General features: G+C 47.0%; 1 protein-coding gene across 1 annotated transcript; it reads right to left on the minus strand.

The window, feature by feature from the left end:
* Positions 1-374: 374 nt before the first annotated feature.
* LOC131188378 (probable serine/threonine-protein kinase kinX) lies at positions 375-3308 on the minus strand. The gene is made up of 2 exons (XM_058163613.1): positions 1873-3308; positions 375-1842 (listed from the first exon to the last, which is right to left on the minus strand). The coding sequence occupies exons 1-2, from the start codon at positions 3043-3045 to the stop codon at positions 1246-1248; spliced, it is 1770 nt and encodes a 589-aa protein (XP_058019596.1). The 5' UTR covers positions 3046-3308; the 3' UTR covers positions 375-1245.
* Between the last annotated feature and the right edge of the window lie 10572 nt (positions 3309-13880).

Genomic DNA, 13880 nt, shown 5'->3' on the forward strand with positions numbered 1-13880 from the left:
TACATTCCTCCGTGTTCAGGAGCAGATAAGAAGGCCCCGGCTGCTGTGAGAGCGGACAAGACACAACAGAAGCAGAGAAAGAGTCAGGGCTGTCCGACATTTCCGAGCTGCCTTCGGAGTCGGAGATAAGTGGGAAAGAAGAACAGCTGGGGCCTGTTACAGAGGCGTATAGAAGCTAAAGGGAATTGTGGTGTCATGGGAAACAACCATTCAATTTAGTGATTCGTGTCTCAGGGACGATTTGAAAGAGTTTGATTTACAGCTTTGTGGCTGGAAGCTGCCGGCCTGGCAATTATCCCAGAACTGATAAGGTCTGTACTTCAGTTGGAAGGATTATTGCTTGGATTTTTCTAGTGTGGGAATGCCATGAATTCCCAGTAGCTAAAGAAAGAGGGTTTTTTCGGGACAAGATATTCTTTTTTTTGGTTTTGCTAAGGCCGGGTCAGAACAGGCAGTGTTCTGTCCCCTGCCACCTCAGTCCGGGAGGCATGAGCGATGACTTAATTAGCCGGCAATTCAGTGCACGGCAGCTATCAGCTCTGGCAGCAAACTAGCGAGCAAAACTCTGCCAAGTTTCTCTGTTATCTTTTCTTGATGCCGGCGAGTCAACCAGGAAACCAGGAACAAACAGTACTTCAGCTCAAGTTCTAAGCATTGATTTGTTCGCCACAGAGTAGTATAGCAGCCCCTGCTGCTTTTATACCCTGTGGGGTGTGGCTCCATGACTCAGCACTTCCTAGGCCTGCCCCACCCCTGCTTCTGTTGTTCCCGCCTCTCCTGTCTACGAAACCTAGGGTCCAACCAGGACTGATTGTCCTCAGCTGGGTCTGGGAGCATTGCCTGGGCAGGGGGAGATACAGGAGACAGAGGCCTCATTATTTCTTCCACCTGGCCTGCCTCTGCAGCTGAGCCAGAGAAGCCGGCCCTGCAGAACGGAGCCCTGGCGGCCTTTCCCCCTCACTCTCTGAGTCACTCTCTGGCAGGGGGCCAGGCCCGGGGGGGAGGGGGCTGGAGCCACAACAGGGAGTGACAAGTGGGGTGTGATAGTCAGGTGCAAACACACAAACACCATTCAAGTGAGCTTGTGATTCAACATTTCGTTCTTTAGTGATTCATGCTGCCTGCCTGGCTTTATGGAGAGTAACCGCCTGGGTCCTTCTCCAGGGTGAGTCCATCGCCATTTGCAGCCCCCGCTAAGCACTCCTGTTTCCAAAGCATTTCCCCCCCCCCACCGCTTCTATCTTCCTACTTGTCTTCCTCCTCCTTGTTAGAAGCATCCTCCTTGAGACTCTTAGGGAGGTAGGACTGCACGAGTTTGAAGAGGCTCCATTCTTGACCTCTGGAGGTCGTGGATGCTGCTGTTGAGGATTCTTCCTCCTCTTCTCTGTGGGGAGTCATTTCTTCGCACTCCTTGAGGTCATAGGCCCGCTGGATTTTGAGGATGTCGACCTGGTCCCCTGGAGCAAAAGAGGAGGACTCATCCTCCTGCCTCCTGATAGAGGACCCGTCCTCACATTCTTTGGGTTCGTAGGCTTTCTGGATGTCCAGGAGGTTCTTGGGTTTCTCAGGAGGTGGCTGTTTCTCTTCTTCCATGTTCGAAGGAGGGACCTCGTTGTTGTTGTTGCTCTTGTTGGTCTCAAGTTTCAGAATGTTGTCCATGCTTGAAATCAACTGGCTCTTAGTAGATGCAACTTTCAGCCCCGAATGAGAAGCCAGTGGTGAGATTTTTTCCTGGACAGGTGGTGGGACCTCTTCTTCCACCTGGATAGATGATGGGACTTCTTCCACCTGGATAGATGATTGGACTTCTTCCACCTGGATAGATGATAGGACTTCTTCCACCTGGATAGGAGGCGGGATGACTTCTTCCACCTGGACAGGAGGTGGGACTTTTTCCACCTGGACAGGAGGTGGGATGACTTCTTTCACCTGGATAGGAGGTGGGATGACTTCTTCCACCTGGACAGGAGGTGGGATGATTTCTTCCTTCTGGACAGGAGGTGAGATGATTTCTTCCTTCTGGACAGGAGGTGGGACCTTCTTAATGGAAGGTGCTTCCTTAATAGAAATTCGGGGCACCTCCATTTCCTCTTTCTCCTCCTTGCTGGGTAGACTGTCGTCAAGACATTCTTGAGGCTCATAAGCCTTCAGGAGTTGCAGGATGTCTGCCCTGCTTGGTGGAAGGAATTCTCTTTGGTTAGGATCTGGGACTTCGGGTTCGTTGAACGAGTCTTCGCAATCTTTAGGGTCATAAGCTCGGAGGAGCTTCAAGATGTCATTCCTGCTGGTCAAGGCTTCTTCCTCTTCCTGGGCAGGAACTTCTTCCTCTTCCTTCTGGCCAGAAGGTTGGATGTTCTTCTCCAGCAGTGCGTGGATGGTGGAGATTTTGGGTACATAGGTCTCTAGCATTTTCATGATGCCCCAATTTTGGGATCCTTTCTTGCTTGGGGATGGCGCTTCCTCTTCCTTTTCATCCCTGCTAGGAGTTACATCCTCCTTACAACCTTGAGGATCATATGCCTCTTGGACTTTGAGGATGTCCTCCGATTCTCTTAAACTAGAAGGTGGGACCTCCGCGGCCGCCACCTCTGTCTTCACAAAAAGGGTGTCATTGTAGCACTCTCCAGGTTCGTACGCTTTCTGGATTTTCAAGATGTTGCTCTCGACATTCCTCATGTCGAACGGGGCCCCCTCTTCTTTGGCTTCGTCTTTGGTCTCCGGCGCATCTTCCTTGGTCTCCTGCTTCTTGGTCAGGATGGGAGGTAAATAGTCCTTCAACCAAAGCAGGGCCTTGGGGCTTTGCAAGGCGAATTCCATGAGTTCGTCCATCGAGCCCTGGGCTTCGGCCATGATGGCGAAGCTTTTGTTCAAGAGGTTGCTGGACAGGTCACTGAAACAGTGGGCGGAGGCAAAGGTGGAATGGAGCTCGCTCATATCTTGGTAGGTTTGGTACAGCTTGTTTTGGAGATTAGAGGGAAGGTCTTTCAGGTTGGCCAACAGGCTCTCGTAAGTGTTCTTCAAGTTGCTGGTCAGGCTCCGAGACATTTCTAGGGTTTTGGTTTCTACCTGTTGGAACCAAAAGACATTCTTTCAGATACATATTCCTTCCTACCTGCTCGTCAAGTAGGTAGCAGTCCTGGCCAGCAATTAAACCAACTAAAACCCAATTTTGGCCTATTCTCCATCAGGAAGAGGGATGACCTCCTCCTCGCTGCATTAGCAGGTGATTAGCGAGGGAATCAAGGAATATGGATAGAAGAGAATATTTGTAGCTCAGGTTTGAAATACGGGGGTCCTTGGTGCTCTCTGAGCTTGGTGGTTTTCTTGCAAACCTTTCATGACCCAACTAGGGAACATCATCAGGGCTAAAAGGGAGTGGGGTTTGTGAAGAGGAGGAGGAGGAGGAGGAGGAGGAGGACTGTGGTATTCTGGGTAGCCTCTGAATTTGGTGCTTTTCTTGCAAACATCTCATGACCCAACTAGGGAACATCCTCAGGGCTAGTAGGGAGTGGGGTTGTGGACAGGAGGAGGGGAGGGGGAGGGGAGGAGGAGGAGGAGGACTGTGAAGTTCTGGGTAGCTTCTGAATTTGGTGCTTTTCTTACAAACATCTCATGACCCAACTAGGGAACATCCTCAGGGCTAGTAAGCAGTGGGGTTGTGGAGAAGAGGAGGAGGATGACAATGACAGTTATGGGGTCCTTGATGCTCTCTGAGCGTGGTTATTTTCTTGCAGAGGTCTCATGACCGAACTAGGTTACATCATCAGTGCTTGATTGGACGATTCTTCACTTCTTGAATATTAATCTGGTATTAATTTTGGTATTAATGATCAAAGAACTGCCAACTTAGACAAACAAACTAACGGTCAACAGCAGCCTGATCAGGGGGCCCACCAAAAACACTCCCACCCACACTGACAAGGCAAACCATCGGTATATAAAATGGGAGCCAGCCCCACTCCCTTCTAACCCTGGTGATGTTGCCCAGTTGGGTCATGAAACGTCTGCAAGAAGACAAGGACGACCTCAGTCCTTCTCCTCTCCACAAACCCCACTCGCCCTCTAGCCCTGATGATGTTTTAATCTAGTCAGGTCATGAAACTTCTGCAACAAAACCAGCAAGTCCCGAGAGCACCAAGGACCCCAACAAACCAAGGGACCTCCACCCTAACAAAATCAGAAATGAATTGGATGCCAAACGAGGCACCCAGTGGTCAAGATTTTGGGAACCAAAGCAAATAGGCTTCGGAATGCTTTGCAGAAACTTTTTTTTAAAAAAAGATCCTTAAGTTGAACTTTGGAAAAGCACGATTAACAGAGTTATTACCATAAAGGAGGGTGGAGACACACAATTAGTTGCTTTCTGCACTTTCCCACTAAGTCTTCTGATTGGACCGTGTTTCCCTGAAAATAAGACAGGGTCTTATATTAAGTTTTGCTCCAAAAGACGCATTTTCCAGTTAGGTCTCTTTTTTTCCCCGCCCCCCCTGGGGAAATATGCGTCTTTTCTGTCTGTCTGATGATCTTAACTGGGGCTTATTTTGGGGGTAGGGCTTATATTACAAGCATTCTAAAAAAAATCATGCTAGGGCTTATTTTCAAGTTGGGTCTTATTTTCGGGAAAACACAGCATTTTTATGGGGGTTTTTTTGGCGGGCGATTTGTCGTGGTTCAACCTCATAAAAATATGAAACTTCATCAAAAATATAAAACCGGAGTAAAAACATCAAGCGCAAAATAGTTTTCTGGAGGACAAAGGTTGAGGGACAGAGCATTTCAGATTTTCAATTTCCAGCTATATTTTGTTGCTGTGTGTGTGTGCGTGCATGTTTAAATACTCTGTGAAGCAAGAGTTCTTTTTCCTGTACAGATATTCCTTGACTTGCAACCAATTCACTTAGCGGCTGTTCAAAGTTACAACTGCACTGGAAAAAGGGACTTGCAACCAATCCTCGCACTTATCACCCCACTGTGACATCCCCATGGTCGCCCAGTCATAAGGCAGCTGCTTGACAACTGGCATGTATTTGTGGCAATTGCAATGCCCTGCGGTCACATGATCTCCTTCGGCAACTGTCCCAGGGAGCTTCCAGCAAGCCAAGCCAGTGGGGAAAGCCAGATTCACTTAATGACTTCACGGATCACTGAACAACGGCAGGGATTTGCTTAGTAGCCATCGGGAACAAGGTTGTAAAACGGAGTTTGCAGCTCACTTAACAAGCGCCTTAGGTAGCAATGGAAATCCGATGGTGGTCGTAAATCGAGAACTACCTGTATCTCCTTTTGGGACTTGGCACTCTCAGAATAGGTTATCTTGTTTCCCCGAAAATAAGATCTCCCCTGATAATAAGCCCAATCGGGCTTTTGAATCCATGCGCTAAAATAAACTCCCCCCCCCGAAAATAAGCCCTCCCCGAAAATATTTAAACGCAGAGCTGGAAATCAGGTAAGACGGCAAGAGGAGCCCCGTCTTGCTTCATGCGCCCCAAAATAATAAGACCTCCCTGAAAATCAGGCCAAGCGCTTATTTCGGGGTTCAAAAAAAATATAAGACAGGGTCTTATTTTCGGGGAAACACGGTAGCATCCCAGAATCCTGATTGGGAATTTTAGGGATTTGGAGGCCTGTAAATTCAAGAAGGATATTTTATTTCCCAGCAGAGAAGGGGTACTGATTATAGCCCTGAAATGGGTCGATCGTTAGGGGGGTTGAAATCAGTTTAGCTGGAAAAACAAAAGCAAATGAGGAAGAAACTCAAGACTGAGTTTGATTCTCTGTGGTTTAAGAACGATGGAAAGAAATTGTCAGGCGCCTGAGAATCTGTTCTTATATCTTATGATAACAGAATTTCAATAGCTCAGTGCTTCTCTGACCGGTTCCCAGAATTCCCTAGCCAGCCTTGGGATACCCATAGGAACATGGCAGTTCATCCACAGCTTCTGAAGGCAAGCCGTTCCACTGATCTGAACAGAATAACAGAGTTGGAAGGGACCTTGTAGGTCATCTAGTCCAACCCCCTGCCCAAGAATGAGACCCTACACCATTTCTGACAGATGGCAGTCCAATCTCTTTTTGAAAGCTTCCGGTGATGAAGCTCTCACAACTTTTTTTTTTAATCACGTTTTTTATTTTTATAAATGTAACAAATCCATGTGTGAACAGTGTGGCATCTGGGTGTCATACATTCTGATACAAATAAAACTTAATTAAATTATAATTAAAGTTAATCATAGTTATTACATTCAACCAACTTATATATTTCTAGTAAATAATACACATTTGTCTTCGATTGCGATGTATCATCGTTCAGTTATTCCACACTTTCTCTTGTTATTGCTTTCATTATATAAAAATGTATACATGGATAGTCCCCTTTCTCTTATTTCTATCACCAATTCTAGCTTTTAATCGTATCACCCTTTATTAAAAGACTTTTCCTTTCTTTCCTTTCTTCTAATCATGTCACCTACCTAAAAAAAAAAAGAGAGAGAAAAGAAGAGAGAGAGAGAGAAAGAGAGGAGCAACTCCTAACAACAACATAAAAGAAAAGAAAACATCCATACATCGTCTCTTGCCTGCTTCGGTACTTTTAATTGCTATGCTTTAAGCGAAAGAGAGGGAGAAGAAAAGACAAATTAAAACAATTAAAATCATCATCATCTATCCATCGTCTCTTGCCCGCTTTAGTACTTTAATTGCTATGTTTGTTTGTTTTTTGACTTCCCTTCCACCTCCTCTCTTAGATCTTTATCTTTGTCTTCATTTGTTTCTTGGATGGTCAATCTGGATATTCCTTCTGCCTCCCCCCTCTTCCACTGCCTAATTTCTAAGATTTCTACCCAGATCCCTATCTCCCTTTCTAACACCTCTTCCAACTCTCAATATATTTTTCCCCTGTTTTAATTCATCAATCACTTATTATTTTCATAGTTGTCTCCTCTTTGTCCTCTTTCTTCATTTCTTCTGTTGACTCCTTCCTTTCCTGGGCATCTTGGTCTTTGCTCATCATCCCTCATATGGTATTTTCCATTTTCCCCATAAACTCCTTAAATACTTTCTGCATGGCGTCTTTTGCATTTTGAAAAAATAATTCCATCTCCATCGAAAATCCACAGTCCAAGAGCTATTTATTCAGTCCTTCTGCTACCCGTCAAGGAGTGCACGAGTCCCAATTCTTTATGTCACATAAGTAAACTATCAGTTCCATATAGATAGTCCCAGAGGTTATCAAGAAGCCTCCATAAGTATTTGCACCGTCTGTCATATAGGCATTTCCAAATTTTTATTTTTTTTCTTTCATATCAGCAGGTGGCACTCTCCACTTAAATTTCAGTTTCAGTTTACTCGTCGACAGTTAATTATAAAACGGTTATTAAAGCAGGATAGGTTTTGTAGGTAAATAATTCCAACACTTTCAAATTCAACTGAAAAAGCAATGTTAATTTTTAAAGTCCATAGTTCCAGCATTTATAATGCCTGTGTTTTTAAAGAATAAATAGTTTCTTCTGTTTTTAAATCTCCTTGTTGTGACCCAGACTCGAGCAGATAGCAACAAACACAGTCCTTAGTAAAAATACACCGACCTTCTGGTTGCTAATCGCCTAATCACTTTCCAAAGCTCTTGTCCGCAGTTAAACAGATAGCTGTAAATCAATAGTTTCTCCGTGTTTCTTTGGGGTTAAAATTTGAACAAAAAGAAATTCTTCTCACCCTGTTCACGCACTGTTCACAATGTCCTCCTGCACTGCGCTTAGATGGTCATCTGCTGTCCCAGCTTTGTAGCAGCCATCTTAGGCTGTCTCTTCTTCCCGTCATGGGATAGAGGGAGAAAGAAAAAAACCTGGATTTCGACAGGAGAGTGGACCTCACAGGGTGCTCCTTCTTAGCTTCGCTACCCCCACACGGCAGCTTTTTGGCTCCTTTCAGAGCCCACTAACAGGGAGAAGCCAGCACAAGAACAAGGAGCTTCATTCTTTGTGACTGATATCGTGGGAAGCTCCACACACTTTCTCTGAAGCTTCTAGAACTTCCAAAGGCAGCTTCTGTTCCACGGTTTGGTTGTTCTCACTGTCACAAAATTTCTCCTTATTTCTAGGTTGAATTTCTCCTTGATCAGTTTCCACCCATTATTCCTTGTCTGGCCTTCAGGTGCTTTGGAAAGTAGCTTGACCCCCTTCTTCCTCTCTGTGGCAGCCCTTCAAATATTGGAAGACTGCTATCCTGTCTCCCCTGGCCCTTCTCTTCAATAGACTAGCCATGTCCAGTTCCTGCCCACTGTTCTTTCTATAGTTCTTATGTTGTTTCTGGCTTACCTCGGAGAACTAAGTCTCAAGGTTTCTACATTCCTGCAGTCATAAAAGTGACCCTAAGCAAGGTTAGGTGGTCCAAAGTGCCAGAAGGCAGGACTAGAAACAATGAATGGAAACTAATCAGGGAGAGAAGCAACCTGGAATTAAGGAGAAACTTTCTAACCCTGAGGACAATTAACCAGAGGAACAACTTGCCACCACAATTAGTGGGTGCTCCATCACTGGAGGCTTGTAAGAAAAGACTGGATGGTCACCTGTCTGAAATTCTATAGGGTCTCCTGCTTGAACAGAGGGTTGGATTAGAAGACCTCCAAGGTCCCTTCCAGCTCTATTCTGATTCTTGACAGAGGACAGCAGTTGACAAAGTACTACAAACCTTGAAAGAGGCGGTGGTGAGACCCCTCCTCAAGAAGCCTTCCCTGAACCCAGCTATTTTGGGTAATTACCGTCCAGTCTCCAACCTTCGCTTTGTGGCGAAGGTTGTAGAGAGTGGTGGCGTGGCAGTTCCCCCAGTACCTGGATGAAGCTGTCTATCTAGACCCGTTCCAGTCCGGCTTCCGACCCGGTTATAGCACGGAGACAGCTTTGGTCGCGTTGGTGGATGACCTCTGGAGGGCCAGGGATAGGGGTTGCTCCTCTGTCCTGGTCCTGTTAGATCTCTCATCGGCTTTTGATACCATCGACCATGGTATCCTGCTGCGCCGGTTGGAGGGGTTGGGAGTGGGAGGCACCGTTTATCGTTGGTTCTCCTCCTACCTCTCCGACTGGTCGCAGACGGTGTTGACAGGGGGGCAGAGATCGGCCGCGAGGCGCCTCACTTGTGGGGTGCCTCAGGGGTCGATTCTCTCGCCTCTCCTGTTCAACATCTACATGAAGCCGTTGGGCGAGGTCATCAGTGGCTTTGGGGTGAGTTACCAACTGTACGCTGATGATACTCAGCTGTACTTTTCCACCCTGGGCCACCCCAACGAAGCTGTCGAAGTGCTGTCCCGTTGCCTGGAAGCCATACGGGTCTGGATGGGGAGAAACAGACTCAGACTCAATCCATCCAAGACGGAGTGGCTGTGGATGCCGGCATCCCGGTACAGTCAGCTGCAACCGCGGCTGACTGTTGGGGGTGAGTCATTGGCCCCAACGGAAAGGGTACACAACTTGGGCGTTCTCCTGGATGGACGGCTGTCGTTTGAAGATCATTTGGCGGCCATCTCCAGGAAACCTTTTTACCAGGTTCGCCTGGTCCGCCAGTTGCGCCCCTTTCTTGACCGGGATGCCTTATGCACGGTCACTCATGCTCTCGTCACTTCTCGCCTGGATTATTGCAATGCTCTCTACATGGGCTACCCCTGAAGTGCACTCGGAGACTCCAGCTAGTCCAGAATGCAGCTGCGCGGGTGATTGAGGGAGCATCACGTTGCTCCCGGGTAACACCACTCCTGCACAGTCTGCACTGGCTACCTGTGGTCTTTCGGGTGCACTTCAAGGTTTTGGTTACCACCTTTAAAGCACTCCATGGCTTAGGGCCCGGGTACTTACGGGACTGCCTGCTGTTACCTCATGCCTCCCACCGACCCGTGCGCTCTCACAGAGAGGGTCTTCTCAGGGTGCCGTCCGCCAAGCAGTGTCGGCTGGCGGCCCCCAGGGGAAAGGCCTTCTCTGTGGGAGCACCTACTCTCTGGAACAAACTTCCCCCCGGTTTACGCCAATTACCCGACCTTCGGACCTTTCGCCGGGAACTGAAAACCTATTTATTTATCCAAGCGGGACTGGCCTGAACTTTTAAATTTTTAAATTTTTTAAATTTTAATATTTTAGTGGGTATTTTATATGGTCAATTGGACGGTTTTAATTTCGGCCTCTATTGAATAAGTTTTTTAATTGTTATTTTAGTGTGTGTATTTAATTGTTTTAATGTAGGCTGTACACCGCCCTGAGTCCTTCGGGAGAAGGGCGGTATAAAAGTTTAATTAAATAAATAAATAAATACAAACGCCATGTGTCTGCACATTCCTCCTCAGGAAAATGGGTAGCCCTTCCTCCACAGCACTGACAGAGGATTAGAACAAAAGAATCAAAGCATCTTGAACCTAACAAAATTAGAAGTGAATTGGCACGCTGAAGGAACCGTCCAGTTGCCAAGACTTTCCCTTTTGGGTTTCCCTTTTCAATAAATCCAGTTAAAGAGAAATCTGGCTTTTTAGCTGTAAGTGGCTACTAAGGGAAGTGCGAGATGCTTAAGCATATAATGAATGGTTGCAGGAACTGGGCATGGCTAGTCTAGTGAAGAGAAGGACCAGGGGAGACAGGATAGCATCTTCCAATATTTGAGGGGCTGCCACAGAGAGGAAGGGGGGGTCACGTTATTTTCGAAAGCACTTCAAGGCCAGAAGGAACAATGGATGGAAACTGACCAAGGAGATATTCAACCTAGAAATAAGGAGACATTTTCTGGCAGTGAGAACAATCAACCCTTTGGAACAGAAGTTGCCTTCGGAAGTTGTGGGAGCTTCATCCCTGGAGGCTTTCAAGAAGAGATTGGACTGCCATCTGTCAGAAATCGTGTAGGGTCTGCTTGGGCAGGGGGTTGGTCTAGATGGCCTACAAGCCCCCTTCCAACTCTGTATCTGAAATGAATCTGCCTTCGCTAATTTGCCATTTCATCAATACGCCAGATTGCAATTGCGATCCACATGATAAAGAAGTTCTACTCTGATCAGGTTCCAGATTAGGGAAATAAAAGTCCAGGACTGGCTGGGGGGAATTCTGAGAGTTAAAGTCCTCAGAATCTAAAGTGACCAAGGTTGAGAAAGGGGTAGCAACTTCCCCACTGTACTGGGGGGCGGGGCGGGGGTACTGAAAGGGCTACTTCGGTATGAGTTGCTGTTCTGCATTTTGTGTTCCAAGATTCAAAGTCCAGAACAGGGATTCATGCAGAGGCAGCCTCTCCAGTTTGTGCGCTACGGTGTCTTCAACATATTGATCACCGAGACACCGATCGCGTTATGACTTGGGGAAGGGAGCAGGGGGCGAGGGAAACTTACTTCAGAAGCGAAATCTTCTTCACTTCTAGCCATCCTTATCGACAGAGTATCGTCTTCATCGCAACCGGGAGCTGTTAGAGTTATGTGAGCCACATCTCTGTGGACCTTCTCCTTGGGCTCAGTGGGCACTGATATCCTCCTGAGGGGCGAGCCGACTTCTGGTGGAGGGGTTGGCGGTTTCTCGGGCTCCACTTCTGGTGGAGGGGTTGGCGGCTTCTCGGGCTCCACTTCTGGTGGAGGGGTTGGCGGCTTCTCGGGCTCCACTTCTGGTGGAGGGGTTGGAACTTTGGGGCTTGATGGCACCTCTGGCTCAACTTCTGCTGGAGGACTTGGTACTACCTTGTTTCAAGAAGTTTAATCAAAATGCAGTTAACAGTGACAAGCCATCATTAGGAGTATATAGTATATATATATATATGCATATGACAGGAACTGGAAAATGCCTCTCAGGAGCAGCTAAAGGCAACTCCTAGCGAGGCAGGGAATGCATCTCAGAATAGGCATAACCACTGTGACACCTTCCCTTATCATATTACATAAACAACATTATAAGCATTGTAAAACATTGGACAGGTTCCGATGAAAACAACTGTAACATCTTCCCCTTTTCCTACTAACACATATTATAAACATTATACAAAACGTTATACAAAAATACAGATGAGGACAGTATCAATGCTTTCTACAGATTAAGTCTGTCAGGTGGTTGCGAACATCTACAGCTACGGGTGACGGACGACTGGCCCTCTTGCGCCGACTGGCTCTCCTCGCACTATGGGCTTCTCCAGCCTCACTGAGACCGCTGGGCTCTTCTTGCCACTTACTGGGGTGTCCAGCGTTCGACTGCTATCGGATATTCGCTCTTGCTCCAAGCTCTCCTCGACATTGGTCTGAGGGCTCATCCCTGTGCGATCCTTACTGTCCATGGGTAAGTGCGGCATGGTAATACCAGACGCAACTGCCTATCCGCAGGATATGCAATATCTGGCTGCTCAGCTGCGCGCAAATCTACCTGATTGCGATGATATAGAGTTCCTTCAACGTCCACTACATAGGAGCGTGGAGCCACTTGTTGTAAGCAGCTACCCATTTTCCAGAGGCCTGTTCGATCTCCAGGCAGCGGTCTCGTCCGAATCCCTTCCCCAATCTTCAATTCTGGCAAATCTCTAGCTGATTTGTCATATCTTGCCTTGACCGCTTGTCTCTTCAGCCGTAACTTCTCTGAAACCCCTTGTATCACCGAGGGCTCAAGCAGATAATCTGCCACTGGTAGTGATGTCTTTAGTCTCCTTGGCATCAGTCTCTGTGCCGGGCTACTGTCCATAGCCTCAGATGGGATATTTCTCCAATGTAGAATGGATTTCCATGGGTCTTTACCTTCACCGTGAGCTTTCCTGCATAGATTCTTAGCGATCTTCACAGCTGATTCAGCTTTGCCGTTGGCTTGTGGATGACGCGGCAAATTTCCTAAATTGTAAACTCATAAACTGAGGACCATTATCCCGAGATCACTTTATCTGGTTGGCCGTGGCGTGCAAACTGCGTCTTGCATCTCTTGATGGTAGTCTCAGCCGAATGGTCCGTAAGGGGTTCGGTTTCCCAAAAGTCAGAATAACAGTCAACTAATATTAGATACTCTTCTCCTGCGGTAGTTGAAAAAAATCCACGCTAACAATCTGCCAAGGACGTGATGGTATCTCGTGTGACATCATGGTTTCTCTTTGTTGCGAATGTTCATATTCATTTGCAGGTGGCACAATTGCTAACAAAGTTCTTGATTTCGCCTTGCATGTTGGGCCAGTGAAGTGTGTCACGGGCTTGTCTGTAGCATGGGTCTCCATCAATATGGCTCGAGTGTATGTGGAATAGCATCTCCGCTCTCAGTGACCTTGGCACTGTGACTCTTAGCCCCTTGTACAAGATCACATTTTGTACAGCAATCTCATCTCTAAAAGACCAGTATTCCCTCACTATTGCAGGAACTCCCTCCTTCTCATCCGGCCACCCGCTCAGAACGGTAGCCTTCGGTGCCTGGCAATCTACATCAGTACCTGCGTGCTGCCTAAGCTGATGTAGCCGCTGATTTGTGATATTAAGATAGTCTGCTTGATTAACTTCGGCGAAGAACGTTTGCTCCTGTTGCAACTAGCAAACCGTCTGATGATCTCATGTTCTCCTCCAGGTGTCACCTGATCTAACGTAGCCCTACTCAGGGTATCACTAATATACATTTCACGTCCTGGCTTGTAGACAACATTGTGATTGTAATTCTGTAAACTAAGCATCATGCTCTGCAGCCACTTGAGAGCGCACAAAAGGGGCTTCTTGAATATGGCTATTAAGCGGCTTGTGATCAGTTTTGGCTGTGATTGTATCCCGGCCATAATGATAATGATGGAAACGCTGGCAGGCAAATACAATACTTAAGCATTCCCTTTCAATTTGTGCATAATTCAACTCGGAAGAACAGAGCAGTCTGGAGGTGTATGCAACCGGCTGACCTTCTTGCAAGAGGCAACGTCCTAGGCCATTT

The sequence above is a fragment of the Ahaetulla prasina genome, chromosome 1, assembly GCF_028640845.1.
Source record: "Ahaetulla prasina isolate Xishuangbanna chromosome 1, ASM2864084v1, whole genome shotgun sequence".
Classification (NCBI taxonomy): domain Eukaryota; kingdom Metazoa; phylum Chordata; class Lepidosauria; order Squamata; family Colubridae; genus Ahaetulla; species Ahaetulla prasina.